Genomic DNA, 17,210 nt, shown 5'->3' on the forward strand with positions numbered 1-17,210 from the left:
AAAATGTATTTATTCATTGCCTTATTGGAGGGGGAAGGAGGTTGTGAGAATAGTCAGCTCATCTATTCAGTAATTCATATACTTTAATTTACAGAATTCATCTTGTTCATCAATTAGGCATTGGAAATACATTAACACTTTACACATCCAGTGACATTTAATTTCAAGTATATTTCTGCCATGTTAAAAATGGGATTCAATAGCCTTTTTTATGTTGTACAGAATGTTAAAATAATGTGAAAGCTAACAATGCCAATGATTTGAAGCAATGTACAACACTTACTTAGATTGGCAGATGCCTCGCCAAACATCCATGCCTCACTGACTCACAGGGCCTTGAAGAGAGAAGAGGATGGGTGTGGGTGTGTGTAGGGGTTATGGGATGGGTGTTGGTTGTGGGTGTGTTTTTATTACGAGAGCTGTCCCTAAAATGAAATGGCTGTAGTGCATTCCACAGGTGGCTGCAGCATTACGCTAGTGGGGGTGGAGGGGTTGAGTTAATCCTACACAATGTGAAGCCCCAAGGGAGCGTCTAACGAAAGGGGCTATTCAATAATATCCATTATTAATACACACAACAGGTGTGATAGTGGAGACTGGGGAGTGGGGAGATGGGGGGTGTGGACAATGACAGGGAGGCTCCTGTTACGATGAAACTAATAAATAGAATGAGGCAATGCCCAGAAGAGGAAAGGGGAGGGGAAAGGAGGGGAGGTAAGGAGGTGAAGGCAAGGTGTCTCTCAGTGGAACAGGGCCACAGAGACCATGGATGTCACCAGGAGCAGGAGGCTCAGTCCGATGCTCTGGGCGTTGTTACATAGGTTTCCCTCGCAGCACTTCATGTCCATGCCCATGGTGGGCCCCAGTGCTCCTGACATGTCTCCCACACAGATGCTCTTGGAGGCACATCCCTTCATTGTCATCTTCTCGCCACCCATGTTCACTAGCAGCACACATAAGACAATGTTACTGATATTCTCAAGACTTAATGCTTCAAAGGCCAGTCAACTCCTGATAAGTGCAGATTGGATAAAACTTTCAGCCCATTCTGTTATGGAATACACCAGGAGGTGCCGATTCTGTAGGTACCAGATTACATTTGGACCTGCGAAATATGAAGCTATACCGTCCACTAGGGGCAAAGTGAGTGCCTATTACCATCTAGTAGGCTTGCTAGCATGTTGTCGTTGGGGATGGGGTGTTTAAGCTGCAGACTCTGGCTCTGAGGGTTGTATGTTCAATTCCAGTGCTAGGCACTCAGTTGTTTTTTTAAGCCTTTCCCAAACCTTAACCCTTAACTTAACCACTTGGAATTAAGTGTTTAAGCCACAGAATCCGGCTCAGAGGGTCGTGTGTTCAATCCCAGTGCTAGGAACTCGTTTTTTGTTTTAAGGCTTTCCCAAACCTTAACTTAACCAATCAGAATGAATGCATAAACCTAAGTTTTACCCTATCCCTAATCTTAACCATTGGGAATGAATGCCTAAACTTACATGTTAGTTTCACTTTTAAGGAGTTTCACTGACAGCTAAGATCACATGTCGTAATTAAAACTTCAGGCCATGGCGCAAATCTTTTGCAACAGTTAGGCCACGGGTTGGAGGTTTATTCTGAGATTAGGGAAACTTTCAGTGCAGTGCAGTAAACATTCAACTAAAATACTGTACATTAAGCTTTTACTTGCTCAGGGTAACTGCATGCTATCAGAGACCAGGACTATATAATCACACAGAATATCAAGCACTCCTCATCAGAGTAGGCCTATTATCATACATATGAGATGTGCAGACTCTGCCACATGGTCTCAGAGCATTTCGTATTATTCTGTACGTAAATCTGAGAACTCAAGTTAGTATGAAATGTTACCTTTCGTATAGTATGAATTAATTTGTGGATGTCCCTCATCCATTTTTTATAATATGTTACAAATTGCAATTCGTACAATATGTTATGAATTTTCAAAATGTGCAATATGTTACGAATTTACTTAACATATGATATGTTACAAATTCCAATTTGTTGTTGCTATCATTACCTATGTGGCTAGTTGGCTAATCTTATCTAGCACTAGGGGTTAGGGTTTAGGGTTAAGGTTAGGAGTTAGGGCAAAGGTTATATAAAAGGATTAGGGGAAGGGTTAGTTAACATGCTAAGTAGTTGCTAAGTAGCTAAAATGCTAAAGTTGTCAGTGATGAGATACAAACATGCACCCTTTGGGTTGCTAGATGTTCGCATTATATGCCCACCCATCCACTCCGACCAACCACCCTCCTTACGTGTTTGCCTTAGGTAACATTCTATCTGATGTAATTATACCTAATTTAACATATTACCCAAATTATGGGTGTCCCGGATTTACGTTTACTATGTTATGTCTAGTCTATGAGATCAGTCAAAGACTAAAGGAAGAGGCTTTAGGAATGTAAAGAATGTGCGGATAACGGCGCGCCATTAATCTGAAACACTACCTCTTGTTGAGATACAGCGGTCCTCGTCTCCCACACAGCTCAGAGCGCTCGTGCAGTCCGTTCCGGTACAGGTGAAGCACTTCTGGCCATTAGGGGTGGTTTTAGTAGATTCTACAGGATAGGTGATTCCACTTTTCACTCCCAGCTCACCACAAACCAAAATAGCTTCATTCTATTCCTTATAACAGTCTAATTAAATTATTCCTCTATGTTGAAAACACTTGGCAGCTGTTAAATCATTTCGCTAAATAAATCGTCTGGTTGTATTTCATTTTGAGGTAGACATGCCAATTTAAGAATTGAGTTAGAGTCTAATTCATAAACTCCTCATAGAACTATCAATTACAACAATTCATTTCAACTGTCAACTTTTAATTTCACCTTTCAACATGCTATCAAATCGAATGTTTTAATAGTAGCATTTATTGACGCTACCAGACAATACATTCTCATTGAGATAGTTACCAGGGATGCTTTGGGAGTTACAGAGGTCTGTATTGCAGCATGTGCTGGCGATCATAGTGCGCATCATTCCGAAGTTCACCGATGCAGTGAGACACTGTGCAGGCACCGAGCAAGACTTCATGTTCACATCGGATAATTTTGTACCACCTGGAAATAGAAAGAAGAGGTCGAGACAAGCAAAACAATACAGGTAATTTAAAAAAACTAAATGTTTGTTTTGGCGTTAGGCTAAAACTTGTGAGCTAAATGAACCTTCCTTTAATTTACCCATATAGGATGTAATTCGCGTGTTTCCACATTGGGTTGGACAGTCAGTCTCCTTGTCCGTGCATGCTCCTGATTCTCCTGGTGTGCACTCAAAGCACTTGAGTGAATATGCTGAGAAGGTGAAAAGTTACAGCATCCCATTACTTGAAATTCCGTTCATAAATTATCAGGGATATAATAGACCAAAATGTGGACACTTTGTTCTTTGGCTGAAATGCATTTGTCATTCGGTAAATTGATCAATGCTGTTGAAGTTAGATAGATGTATTGCATCTTCATTATAGTTCTAAACTGTTGGCTATAGGCTAAACTGAAATTGCAAAAACGTATAATAATTACCGAACTTCATCTTCAAAGCAGTAATAAGTAATACAAAAAGATATGGGCTACAGCTATATATATATATATATATATATATATATATATATATATATATATATATAGACATTTAAAATACATGATCATCAAATGCAATTTAACCGTAGGCTATAGCCTAAATTGACTTCTTACCTTTGGGGAGTAGCAAGCTCACGAGGATGGGTACAATAAGGTACATTTTGACTTGGAGCTGAAGGAGGTGAAATGATTTAGTGTGTGTCGAGTTACAGCATTTATCTGTTATCATTTAGAGGTGTGGTATGTTTGTCGAGAAGCATCCACACTCATGGCTATCGAAATCCACTGTGTTCAATAATTGAGCTTTGAATACAATGTTCTGTTGCAAAGCATACCATTTATAGAATGTGGCAATTAGAATTTTTACATTTAGTTTTCTGTGTTTTTACAGCCTGGAATTAAAATGCATTCCCTTTTTACTTTTTTTCACTGCTCAGTGCTCTGTAAAAACCTTCACAATTTCAAAATAAAAAATACATGTAAAAAAATATTATTTTATTTTTGGATAGGCCTCTACCAACTTTGCACACATCTTTCACAATTTCTCAGTCAATCAAGTTGTTTGCAGATCATTGCAGTCAAAAATATGACAGCCCCATTGTGAATATTATTTTATTTATTTTTATTTATGCTGTTGTCTTTATTGTTGTTAAATCTGTCTTTTGTCATTGGCAACGAGAAAACACTGATTTAATAACAGGAAATAAAACAAGTAAAATTATAGTCACAATGGCGCTATAGGTGACTCAGGAGTTTCCACTGTCTTGTCTGGGTAAGAAACAGTTTTCTTTCAATAAGAAAGTGGTTTTGGACTTGTGTTTTGTGTTATAGTCCTGCTAAAAGGAGAAAGTCTCTCCCAGTGTCAGGTCTCAAGCAGACTGGATCAGGCCTAAGGGCGTCAGCATGCTTCAGATCGTCTGGCGGCTAGCCAAAGTCGGCTAGGTGAACCAAATGAGTGTGCTTGCATACTCCAAGACCTTCACTTGAAAAAACAAGAAAAATCAATCAATCAAATGTATTTATATTTATTTTATTTATTTATTTCTTTTTACAGGGACAGTGCACATTAATCAACGTTTCAGTAAAAGTGCTGGTTTTAGCCAGCCGGCTAATTTTCAACCGCAGTCCCTGGGCAGGTTATTAAAAACAATTACAATATTGACAATCATTGAACAGTGAGCACACGCAGTGTAACATAGGACAAGCAAGACATAGCATACAGACAGAGCAACATAGGACAAGCAAGATGTAGCATACTGACAGAGCAACATAGAACAGCAAGACAAAATCCATAAAAGCAACAAAGTGTTTCCACACCTCACAAGCTACAGACAACAGACAACATGGAAAGTGGCAATACACAGCTAGCGATTATGTTCACAAATCTGATTGACCTTTAGCCATGTCTTCATGCATTTTGTGAAAGTGTGATATGTGGTGCAGTTATGTGTGTCTGATGGCAGTGTATTCCAGACATGGGAAGCTCTCACAGAGAAAGCGGAGGACCTGAGCCCTAGGACCATGCCCTTATAAAGCCCTTCTTACATCAGCTGATGTCACAAAGTGCTGTACAGAAACCCAACCTAAATCCAAAAAACAAGCAATGCAGGTGTAGAAGCATGGTGACTAGGAAAAACTCCCTAGAAAGGCCAGAACCTAGGAAGAAACCTAGAGAGGAACCAGTCTATGAGGGGTGGCCAGTCCTCTTCTGGCTGTGCTGGGTGGAGATTATAACAGAACATGGCCAAGATGTTCAAATGTTCATAAATGGCCAGCAGGGTCAAATAATAATAATCACAGTGGTTGTAGAGGGTGCAACAGGTCAGCACCTCAGGAGTAAATGTCAGTTGGCTTTTCATAGCCGATCATTCAGAGTATCTCTACCGCTCCTGCTGTCTCTAGAGAGTTGAAAACAGCAGGCCTGGGACAGGTAGCACATCCAGTGAACAGGTCAGGGTTCCATAGCCGCAGGAAGAAGAGTTGAAACTGGAGCAGCAACACGACCAGGTGGACTGGGGACAGCACAGAGTCATCAGGCCAGGTAGTCCTGAGGCATGGTCCTAGGGCTCAGGTCCTCCGAGAGAGAGAAAGAAAGAAAAAAAGAGAGAAAGAGAGAAAGAAAGAAACAAAGAAAGAAAGAAAGAAAGAGAGAGAAAAACAGATAGAGTTGAGAGAGCATACTTAAATTCACACAGGACACTGGATAAGACAGGAGAAATACTCCAGATATAACAGACTGACCCTAGCCCCCCGACACATAAACTATTGCAGCATAAATACTGGAGGTTGAGACAGGAGGAGCAGGAGACGCTGTGGCCCGTCCGACGATACCCCCGGACAGGGCCAAACAGGCAGGATATAACCCCACCCACTTTGCCAAAGCACAGTCCCCACACCACTAGAGGGATACCTTCAACCACCAACTTACCATCCTGAGACAAGGCAGAGTATAGCCCACGAAGATCTCCCCCATGGCACAAACCCAAGGGGGGGCGCCAACCCAGACAGAAATATCACGTCAGTGACTCAACCCACTCAGAATGAATCTAACATAACTCAAGAAATCTGTCGTTAATGTAAATTGTTTCAGAAAACTAGGTGTATGTCGCACATCACTACTTCACAGGAGAGGCATTTGAAGTTCATTTACATTTTTTTCATAAAAATGCGTTTTTTGGCAGAATTGCCTTCTGGAACATTTCATGTGCCTTAAAAACAAACATGTATGCCATCTGTATATACAAGATAAATTACGAGCATAGTTGGTTTAGCCACGGGAAAAGACAGGGACCTTCCCACTAGCCATGATTGGCTGAGATAATGGATGGGCTGGACATGCCAAGAGACGAGCTCAGATTGATCTAAAGCGAAAGAGAACACAGAAGGCTGTTGTATAAAACACCTGTCTGGATTACATCTTCAAACTAAGGGCAACCATGGCATCTGTGACAGAGAGGGAGAAGTGTTCATCCATGTATACGGGTAAGAGAGTCTAACTAGCTACATTTTCAGATATTATACATTTCTAATTTTGTCAGAAAGTTGTTTTCATTGCAAATTAAAGAGTACTGTTAGCTAGCTAGCTATCATTAGCTGGCTGGCTGGCTGGCTTACTAGCTAACGTTATGTGCATGATCTGTGTATTAATGTTATTCATTTCGCAAAGTAATTTGCATTGCTAGTTATAGCTTAATGTTAGCTAGCTAGCTAACATTGAACCTAGCTAGTTGGTTATCTTTAGCTACCTATAGATTCATGAAGGGTAGTAAAGTTATGAGTTGGCATTATGGTTAATTGTTTAGCTGGCTAGCTACATGTCTAAACAAAAGACTCCACTATGCAAGTAACCATTTCACTGTACCGTTTACACCTTCTAACAAGCTAGAAACGAACCAATACATTATTTATAAAGTTACTTTTAGTTGCCTGGTTTGCTAGATTGACATATACTGAATTCATTTTTAAACAGATGGGTTTATTCGCGTTAAATTGCACCAGTTATTCAATTTTAGACCCCCAGGCTGCTGATGTCATGCAGCCTGTCGATTTTGTAATTATACTTTTATTACAATGACAATGTCATAACAGTTGTATTGAGTGGACCAAAACGCAGCGGGTAAAGTGCTCATCTTCTTAATTTTATTAAAGAAAACACTTAATCAAAATAAACAAACGACAAAAACAGTCCAGTAAGGTGCACAGACTATACTAGAAACAACCACCCACAAACACAAGTGAAAACAAACACAACTAAATATGGCCTCCAATTAGAGACAACAAGCAGCTGCCTCTAATTGGAGGTCATTGCCAAAAGTCACATAGAAATAGAAAAGCTAGATTAAACATAGAAATAGGAAAACTAGAACCTAAACCCACAATACCCAAACACACAAAACAAACACCCCCCCTGCCACGCCCTGACCAACTATAATGACAAATAACCCCTTTTACTGGTCAGGACATGACAGACAAGTTTGATGTTGGACGACAATAGAATGTTCATGATGTCTCTGTGATAACTGTATACAGACATGTTGATAGAAGTAGTGTAAACCATTCTTGATCTTAAAATATTTGGTTGTACACTAACATACTCACTGTTTGGTGCAGTATTTTTCAATAAAAAAAAATGCATGAAAATGAGTGGAGAAATTTAGAGGGTTACTCAATTAAGTGTTGTGTTGGCTTTGCCCCAAATATAACACTTCGTATTTTGGCTTTTTTGCAGTACTAAGTGCCTTGCTGCAAACATGATGCATGCTTTGGAATGGGTTTCTCAGCACAGGCTTTCACTCTGTCATACAGGCCAGTGTGAAGCGACTGCGATATTGTTGATTCATCCAAATGCAGTTTAGCATTTTTTGTCATGAATCTTGTTCTGGAGACAGCTCAAAATAGTGGTCACTTGCTGGCACCCTAACTTTAACCCTAATCAACACTACTAATCCTAATGCCTAACCACATGAACATATTACCTCGACTAACCTGTACCCCCGCACATTGACTCGGTACAGGTGCCCACTGTATATATAGCCTCGTTATTGTTATTTTTATTGTTTAACTTTTTTTTACCTTAGTTTATTTAATAAATATTTTCTTAACTCTTATTTTTCTTCAAAATGCATTGTTGGTTAAGGGCTTGTAAGTAAGCATTTCACGGTAAGGTCTAAACCTGTTGTATTCGGCGCATGTGACAAATAACATTTGATTTGACTACTAACTACTACTAAATTAAGACCAACAAGCAAGTTATTTACAATAAAAAACATTTTGACAGAACACAGACTTGAATTGTATGAATATGCATGGCATGAGACTGATGGATTTGTTTACTGTGTTCTACTGTTTTTTTAGTTATTTGCTTCTTGATGCACAGTCTCTGATCAGAGAGACATTTGGACAGGAGTTAATGTTGACCTGATGAGCAATGAGGAGGATGGCCTGCAAAACGGCAAAGCAGTGTTTTGCATTGTCAAGAAATACAGAGCTGCTCAGAGAGGGACCATAGCTACTTGGCGAGCCACACCACACGGATCATGTCTGGGGACTTTTCGTCAAGGCAACATAGATCCCATGGGCCCCTCAACACTATAGCAGCACTTTAACCCTAATTGAAATTTTCCATGGGCAAAGCTGGATGACTCATGTCATCTCTCCCCCCTTAACCCATGTATGCAGGTAAGAACCACATTCGAAATTCATAGATTAATGAAAGTATTTTCAAAAGAATCAAGCAGAGTACTGACAGGAGTCATCCAGCTTGGCCCAAGTCACCTCCATGGGGGTTACTTTAGTTTCAGGCCCTGCTTAGACTAAATCAAATCACATGTTTTATACAACAGGTGTAGATCTTACCGTGAAATGCTTACTTACAAGCCCTTAACCAACAATGCAGTTCAAGAAATAGAGTCAAGAAAATATTTAGTAAATAAACAAAAGTAATTTTTTCACTAAAAAGTAACACAATAAAAGAACATGTCGGTAGGGGTAAAGTGACTATGCATAGATAAAAAACAGCGGGTAGCAGCAGCATAAAAACAAAGGGGGGGTGGGGGGTGTCAATGTAAATAGTCCGGGTGACCATTTGATTCATTGTTCAGCAGTCTTATGGCTTGGAGGTAGAAGCTGTTAAGGAGCCTAGACGTGGCGCTCCGGTACCGCTTGCCGTGCGATAGCAGAGAGAACAGTCTATGACTTGGGTGACTGAAGTCTTTGACTATTTTTTGGGTCTTCCTCTGACACCGTCTAGTATATAGGTCCTGGGTGGCAGGAAGCTTGGCCCCAGTGATGTACTGGGCGTACACACTACCCTCTGTAGCACCTTGTGGTCGGATGCCATACCAAAATCAAATCAAATTTTATTGGTCACATACACATGGTTAGCAGATGTTAATGCGAGTGTAGTGAAATGCTTGTGCTTCTAGTTCCGACAGTGCAGTAATATTGTTGAAGAAAAGGCAACATTTTTACATCCGTTCTCAGAACATTTAAAAAACTTTGAACGGTCAGGAAACATATCGCTTCATTCCCAGAACCAATTGGAAACAAAAAACGTACATTCCCACAACTTCCAAGGAACCAAATGTGCTAGCTGGGAAGTGCCTGGCCGCAAACAGGATGCATGCTTTATAATGTGTTTTTCAGTACATACTTTCACTGTTTTCACTCTGTCTACAGGCCAGTGTGAAGCAACTGCGGAGTTACGGATCCATCCAAACACAGGTTAGCGTTTTTTGTCATGAATCCTGTTCTGGAGGCAGCTCTGCATAGTGGTCACTTGCTGGCACCCTAACTTTAACCCTAACCACACTACTAACCCTAATGCTTAACCCTAACCTTAAATTATGACTAAAAGCACATTTTGGTTTTCATGAATTTTTACAATATAGCCAATTTTGACTGTGCAGCTGGCCCATGTTGCCGAAATAGCTCAGTTCTGCCGCAAGGAGAAGACTCGTGATATAAAATACAGTATATACCTGCTATCCAGACACAGTTTAGTTTCTCCAACCTCAGCCATAGTAGCTGTGACAAAATGAGCATCTGTGTTTAATTATATATTTTTAGATGATACTGTACCAGAAAGCCAAATATGGGTTTGAGAAGGAAATGATCAGGGCTGGATACATCCCGAAACAATTCTTGAATGTCAATCTTATGGAGGAAGTCAGGAAGGCTGTTGAGAATGCAAGAGTAGCAGCAAGCAAACCAACATGAAATGAGGGGCTTCCTAATGAGGCACTAGTTTCCTAATTTACTGCCAGTTCTATTCTCAAAATGGTATCCCGATAATCACTGCATTTGGTGTACGCACCCACAATTTCCTTTCTCTCTACAGTGTATACGTTCTCTTTTGCCTACTTTGAGTGCTGACATCTTGTCTTTGTCTGGTGGCCAGGTGTGTGTTATTATTTTGTGAACTTCCAAATAACTCCTATTCAGTTACTCACAACAAGTAAGTTCTCGACATTTCTGCCTCATATTGACCCAATCATAGCTACTTCCTTTGTCTCCATGCGTCAGACCTGCTGTTTACAGTATCTCTCGCACTAGTTTGTGGTCTGCCCGTCTATGCCAACCTACATCTGGTTCTTGTAACTGTTTGATGCCGTGGTCTGCATACCTGTCTCCCTGAGCATGAATAAGCCCATGTATGGACACCAAGCCCCCTATAGGGTGTTTGTCTTGTGCCTAGAGGCTGACAGCTGTTCATCATCCAGACAGGAAACACAGTGGCAAGTCTACAACTGCACAAGGAAATATGTCCAACAGACCAACCGGGACATTGAAACCAATGTAAATTGATATTTCAAAGTATTTAAAGGTCCAATGCAGCCGTTTTCTCTCAATATCAAATAATTTCTGGATTGTTTTCAATTAAAATGGTTAAAAAATAAATATTTTTATTTTACCTTTATTTAACCAGGCAGGCCAGTTGAGAACAAGTTCTCATTTACAACTGCGACCTGGCCAAGATAAAGCAAAGCAGTGTGTAACGATCGTCCAAAGGAGTAGACCAAGGTGCAGCGTGGTATGTGTTCATTTTGATACTTATTTTAAATCTGAACACTTAAACAAAATTATAAACAATGGAAAAACGACCGTCACGTCTTGCAGGCTTACAAAGCAGTACAAAAATAAGATCCCACAACTCAAGGAGGGAAAGGGCTGCCTAGGTATGGTTCCCAATCAGAGACAACGATAGACAGCTGATTGGAAACCATACCTGGCCAAAACATAGAAATATAAACCATAGAATGCCCACCCCACACCCTGACCTAACAACATAGAGAAATAAACCGTCTCTCTCAGGTCAGGGCGTGACAGTACCCCCCCAAAGGTGCGGACTCCCGGTTGCAAACCTGAACCTATAGGGGAGGGTCCGGGTCGGCATCTATACTTGTCGGCGGCTCTGGTTCGGGGCGTAGCCCCCACACCGCCCGCTGATCCCCCGCTTCTGTGTCGCCGGAGGAACCAGACCGTGGATCATCGCCAGAGGCTCTGAACTGCCGACCGCCACTGAAGACTCTGGGCCGCGGGCCACCACTGAAGACTCTGGGCCGCGGGCCGCCGCTGAAGACTCTGGGCCGCCGCTGAAGGCTGCGGGTCGCCGCTGAAGACTCTGGGCTGCGGGCCGCCGCTGAAGACTCTGGGCTGCGGGCCGCCGCTGAAGACTATGGCCTGCGGGCCGCCGCTGAAGACTCTGGGCTGCGGGCCGTCGCTGGAGGCTCCGGACTGGGAAGCATCGCTGGAGGCTCCGGACTGGGGAGCGTCGCTGTAGGTTCCGGACTGGGGAGCGTCGCTGCAGGCTCCGTGCCATGGATCGTCACTATAGGTTCTGCGCCATGGATCATCACTGGATGTTTGTGCCATGGATCATCACTGGAGGCTTCGGACCACGGATCATCACTGGAGGCTTCCTACGTGGAGCTGGAACCGGTCTCACCGGACTGGGGAGACGCACAGGAGACTGGGTGCGCAGAGCAGGCACAGGGTATACTGGGCCGTGGAGGCGCACTGGAGGTCTGGAGCTTAGGGCCGGCACACCCCGTCCTAGCTGGATGGTTATTTTTGCCCAGCAAGGGCGGAGCGCTGGCACAGGACGAGCTGGGCTGTGCTGGTGAACGGGGGGTACCGTGCGTAGAGCTGGTGCAGGATAACCTGGGCCGAAGAGACGCACTGGAGACCAGGAACGCTGAGCTGGCACACTTCTTCTTGGCTGATGGCCAACTCTAGCACGGCAACGGTGAGGAGCTTGCACTGAGCGCACCGGGCTGTGAGTGCGCACTGGTGACACAGTGCGCATCACCGCATAACACGGTACTTGCTCGGTCACTCGCTCCCGACGGTAAGCACGGGGAGTTGGCTCAGGTCTCAAACCCGACTTCGCCAATCTCCCCGTGTGCCCCCCCCCAAAACATTTTTGGGCCGCTGCCTCTCAGGCTTCCGTTGTTGCATTGCCTGTTCCTCCCAGTATCGCCATTCCGCTTTCGCTGCCTCTATCTCCTCTTGCGGACGGCAATACTCCCCAGGCCACAGCCAGGGTCCTGCCCCATCCAGGATTTCCTCCCAGGTCCAGTCATCCTGCCCACGCTGCTTGGTCCTTTGGTGGTGGGATCTTCTGTAACGATCGTCCAAAGGAGTAGACCAAGGTGCAGCGTAGTATGTGTTCATCTTGATATTTTTTTGAAATCTGAACACAATGGGGAAAAACAACCGTCACGTCTTGCAGGCTTACAAAGCAGTACAAAAATAAGATCCCACAACTCAAGGAGGGAAAGGGCTGCCTAAGTATGGTTCCCAATCAGAGACAATGATAGGCAGTTGCCTCTGATTGGAAACCATACCTGGCCAAAACATAGAAATATAAACCATAGAATGCCCACCCTACACCCTGACCTAACAACATAGAGAAATAAACCATCTCTGTCAGGTCAGGGCGTGACACAGTGCGACAAAAAACAACAACAGAGTTACACATGGGATAAACAAATGTACAGTCAATAACACAATAGAAAATCTGTATACAGTGTGCAAATGAAGCAAGGAGGTAAGGCAATAAATAGGCCATAGTGGCAAAGTAATTACAACTTAACAATTTACACTGGAGTGATAGAAGTGCAGATGAGGGGATGGGGTAGGGGATGGGGTAAGTAGTTGGTTGGATGGGCTATTTACAGATCGGCTGTGTACAGCTGCAGCGATCGGTAAGCTCCTCTAACAGCCAATGCTTGAAGTTAGTGAGGGAGATATGAGTCTCCAACTTCAGTGATTTTTGCAATTCGTTCCAGTAATTGGCAGCAGAGAACTGGAAGGAAAGGCGGCCAAAGGGGGTGTTGGCTTTGGGGATGACCAGTAAAATATACCTGCTGGAGTGTGTGCTATGGGTGGGTGTTGCTATGGTGACCAGTGGGCTGAGATAAGGCGGAGCTTTACCTAGCTAAGACTTATAGATGACCTGGAGCCAGTGGGTTTGGCGATGAATATGTAGTGAGGACCAGCCAACGAGAGCATACAGGTCGCAATGGTGGGAAGTACATGGGGCTTTGGTGACAAAACGGATGGCACTGTGATAGACTGCATCCAATTTGCTGAGTAGAGTGTTGGAGGCTATTTTGTAAATGACATCACCGAAGTCAAGGATCGGCAGCATAGTCAGTTTTACGAGGGTATGTTTGGCAGCATGAGTGAAGGAGGCTTTGTTGCGAAATAGGAAGCCGATTCTAGATTTAATTTTGGATTGGAGATGCGTAATAAGAGTTTGGAAGGACAGTGGTAACTTAGTCTCTTAACTAAGTTACCACCTGGTGATGTCACCAGGCAGGCCAAAACTCAATCCCACCAAAGCAGGTGGGATCTTTTCAAACAGCTCTTTCACAAAAAAAACTAAACATTTTCACAGAATTGTTTCAACCTCATTGTGTGGAAATATATTTAAAACACAGAAAAATAAATCATGCTTCGACTGCACTGGGCCTTTAACATCTGCATCTGACTCAGGTTTGTTAGACGCAAAATAGTAATCTCTCCACTGTAGTAGCTGATGTGTGATGAGCTCCACATCCCCCTCTCATACAATGCAATATACACTGAGTGTACAAAACATTAAGATCACCTTCGTAATATTGTACAAAACATTAAGAACACCTTCCTAATATTGAGTTGTGCCCCCTTTTTCCGTCAGAACTGCCTCAATTTGCCGGGCAATGGAGTTTGTGTCAACAGCGTTCCACAGGAATGCTGCCCCATGTTGACTCCAATGCGTCCCACAGTTGTCAAGTTGGTGTAAAGGCCGTCGTTAAAATGAGACCAAGGTGCAGCGGAGGATGTGTTCATCTTTCAAGATATTTAATGGAACGCATGAACACTACAAAATAAACAAAACGACCAGCAACAGTTCTGCCCGGTTACACACTAAACAGAAAACAATCACCCACAAAAACCCAAAGGAAAACCAGGCTACTTATGTGTGACTCCCAATCAGCAACAACGAACTACAGCTGTGCCTGATTGGGAGCCACACACGGCCCAAAACAAAGAAATACAAAAACATAGAAAAATGAACATAGAACGCCCACCCAATGTAACACCCTGGCCTAACCAAAATAAAGAACAAAAACCCCTCTCTATGGCCAGGGCGTTACAGTTGGCTGGATGTCCTTTGGGTGGTGGACCATTCTTGATACACAAGGGAAACTGTTGAGTGTGAAAAACCCAGCAGGATTGCAGTTCTTCACACACTCAAACCTGTGCACCTTGCACCTAATACCATACCCCGTTCAAAGGGCACTTAAATCTTTGGTCTTGCCCATTCACCCTTTGAATGGCACATATACATAATCCATGTCTCAATTGTCTCAAGGCTTAAACCTATTAAGGATCCGCAAGGATATGCATATTCTTGATACCATTTGAAAGGAAACAGAAAGGCCATAATGTATTCTTCCAGCCCAGGACCAATTTAGATTTTGGCCACTAAATGGCAGCAGTGTATGTGCAGTTTTAGACTGATCCAGTGAACCATTTCTGTTCAAAATGTTCTATCAAGACTGCCCAAATGTGCCTAAGTGGTTTATTAATACATTTTCAACTTCATAGCTGTGCACTCACCTCAAAGAATAGCATGGTATTCTTTCACTGTAATAGCTACTGTAAATTGGACAGTGCAGTTAGATTAACAATCATTTTTTATGTCCTGGGAAATGTTCTTGTTACTTACAACCTCATGCTAATCACATTAGCCTATGTTACCTCAACCGTCCCGCGGGGGACCCACCAATCCCAAAAATCCTTCTTTCACCTGTCTCCTCCACTTCATCTACACTGATTGAAGTGTATTTAACAAGTGACATCAATAAGGGATCATATCTTTCACCATAGCTTTCATGGAAAGAGCAGGTGTTCCTAATGTTTTGTACACTCAGTGTATATAATATGTCATTTAGCAGACGCTTTTATTCAAAGCGACTAACAGTCATGCATGCATACATAAATGTAAAATATTTATTTAATCAAACCTATTATCCTGGCGTTGCAAGCGCCATGCTCTACCAACAGAGGACCAAAATGCTTCAAGCACCTGGTGGAAAGGTGCTATATAAATCCAATCCACTGTTGTTGTTATTATTAACTACCTGTTAGGGCACATCAGGACTTTGTTGTTCCATGCTCTGATTGGGAGCTATTCCATGAGAAGATGCACCTGACAATCTTAATCCTATCCCTCCACTTCAGCTAGCCTAAACCAAGCCCTGTTTCAGAAGTACCAACGTGCGATGCCAGTATATTTATCTTTATAATAAGAAAGTCTGCACATGGTATATTCCTCTCCCAAGTGCTTCAATTTGACCTGCACCTGGTACAAGGTGCTCCTCCCGAATGTTAAAGACCTTCTTTTTCTATTTATATAATTTATTGTTTGCAGCAGGGTGTGCCTATCGCTCACACTGACTTCTTGTATTGGTACACAACACATGATTCAATCCCTGCTGAGTAACGAGTGCTGGTCTTGCAAGTGCCCTTTATACTTTTCAATAAATTACACTAAAAGTGTGGTCTCCATGTTCCCAAGACTTATAGCTAAAAGTCTTGAACTTGTCTCAAATGTATCTGTTCTGACACAAACATGTCTTCTCTAATGGGTGAAGATTTCTGCAGTTTCACAATAAATTGAGTTTTCCCTTCTGTTCTTGATCCAACAAGGATCATTGAGGTTTAGAATATTCTAATGATATTTCTCCCAGTGATGGTATGAGGACTCAGGAAATCTGACCACCCATGTAATCAAATAACAATAATGTTATTTTTCTGGACAAAAAGTAAAGTGAATTTAAACACTTAACCCTAGTTGTTCCTGTAAGTCACTCTGTATAAGAGTGTCAGCTAAATGACTAAAATGTAAATTTAATTTGTCCAATAGAACAGAATTGAACAGACTGATACAATGTTTTTCCTATGATTGCAACAATGTCATTGGGGTGCCTGTGCAGAGCATACACCAAATATGCACAGTATAGCATCCTAATGAGTGATGAGGGGACAAAGAAATGGCAAAGGGAACAAAGTAACACAAACGCATACAACACTTTGCCCTTGAACTGAAGCTAATCTGTAAAATATTTACTAATTATTTACATTTGATTTGGTTGGTGATATTAGTTTGTCACACTCCAGTTTTTACTTTCATTTACTCTGCAAATGAGTTGTTAAGTTTCTGTTCCTTTAGTTACATTTTCAGTCAACCTCAAACCTCATGTGATAGGCCCTACTTTTTGAATTGATAAACCCTCAACACTTCCTTTCTTTCATTGTGTGGTCTATAACCCACATGTTTTTAAGATTCTGTTTCTCTCAGTTATGTTTTGTGTCATGAGCCTGTTTCACAACTTCTCGCAACAAATAGCGAGCTTTGTCTGTGTTGCTCCTATTTGTTATTGTTTGAATCCGGGAAAACAATCTGGATCCCAGTCAGAGGAACACCCCTCCGATGCCTTAGGGCGTTTTACAGTTTTTTTCCTCCTGTAATAGACACCTTAGGAAAATTGGCTGCTCTGTAGTTGCGTGAGAATGAAAAGCTTTTTCAAAGCCCATTACCCTGGCAGTGCTAACTTCACC

General features: G+C 42.3%; 1 protein-coding gene and 1 long non-coding RNA gene across 4 annotated transcripts in view; one reads left to right on the top strand and one right to left on the bottom strand.

Moving 5' to 3' along the window:
* Nucleotides 1-3,862, bottom strand: LOC115164532 (urokinase plasminogen activator surface receptor). Of its 3 annotated transcripts, none has more exons than XM_029717133.1 (5): nucleotides 3,711-3,862; nucleotides 3,201-3,311; nucleotides 2,934-3,080; nucleotides 2,469-2,550; nucleotides 1-943 (listed from the first exon to the last, which is right to left on the bottom strand). In XM_029717133.1, the coding sequence occupies exons 1-5, from the start codon at nucleotides 3,823-3,825 to the stop codon at nucleotides 814-816; spliced, it is 585 nt and encodes a 194-aa protein (XP_029572993.1). In that variant the 5' UTR covers nucleotides 3,826-3,862; the 3' UTR covers nucleotides 1-813. The 3 variants fall into 3 exon arrangements, with proteins under 3 accessions (XP_029572993.1, XP_029573001.1, XP_029572985.1); XM_029717141.1 differs by having other exon boundaries at nucleotides 2,469-2,547; nucleotides 3,711-3,861; XM_029717125.1 differs by having other exon boundaries at nucleotides 2,469-2,579; nucleotides 3,711-3,808.
* Nucleotides 3,044-17,210, top strand: part of LOC115164635 (uncharacterized) — a 16,513-nt gene continuing 2,346 nt past the window's right edge. Inside the window, exon 1 of the long non-coding RNA XR_003869961.1 lies at nucleotides 3,044-3,123. This is a non-coding gene — a long non-coding RNA (uncharacterized LOC115164635). The remainder of the gene's footprint in view (nucleotides 3,124-17,210) is intronic.

The sequence above is a fragment of the Salmo trutta genome, chromosome 3, assembly GCF_901001165.1.
Source record: "Salmo trutta chromosome 3, fSalTru1.1, whole genome shotgun sequence".
Taxonomy (NCBI): Eukaryota; Metazoa; Chordata; class Actinopteri; order Salmoniformes; family Salmonidae; genus Salmo; species Salmo trutta.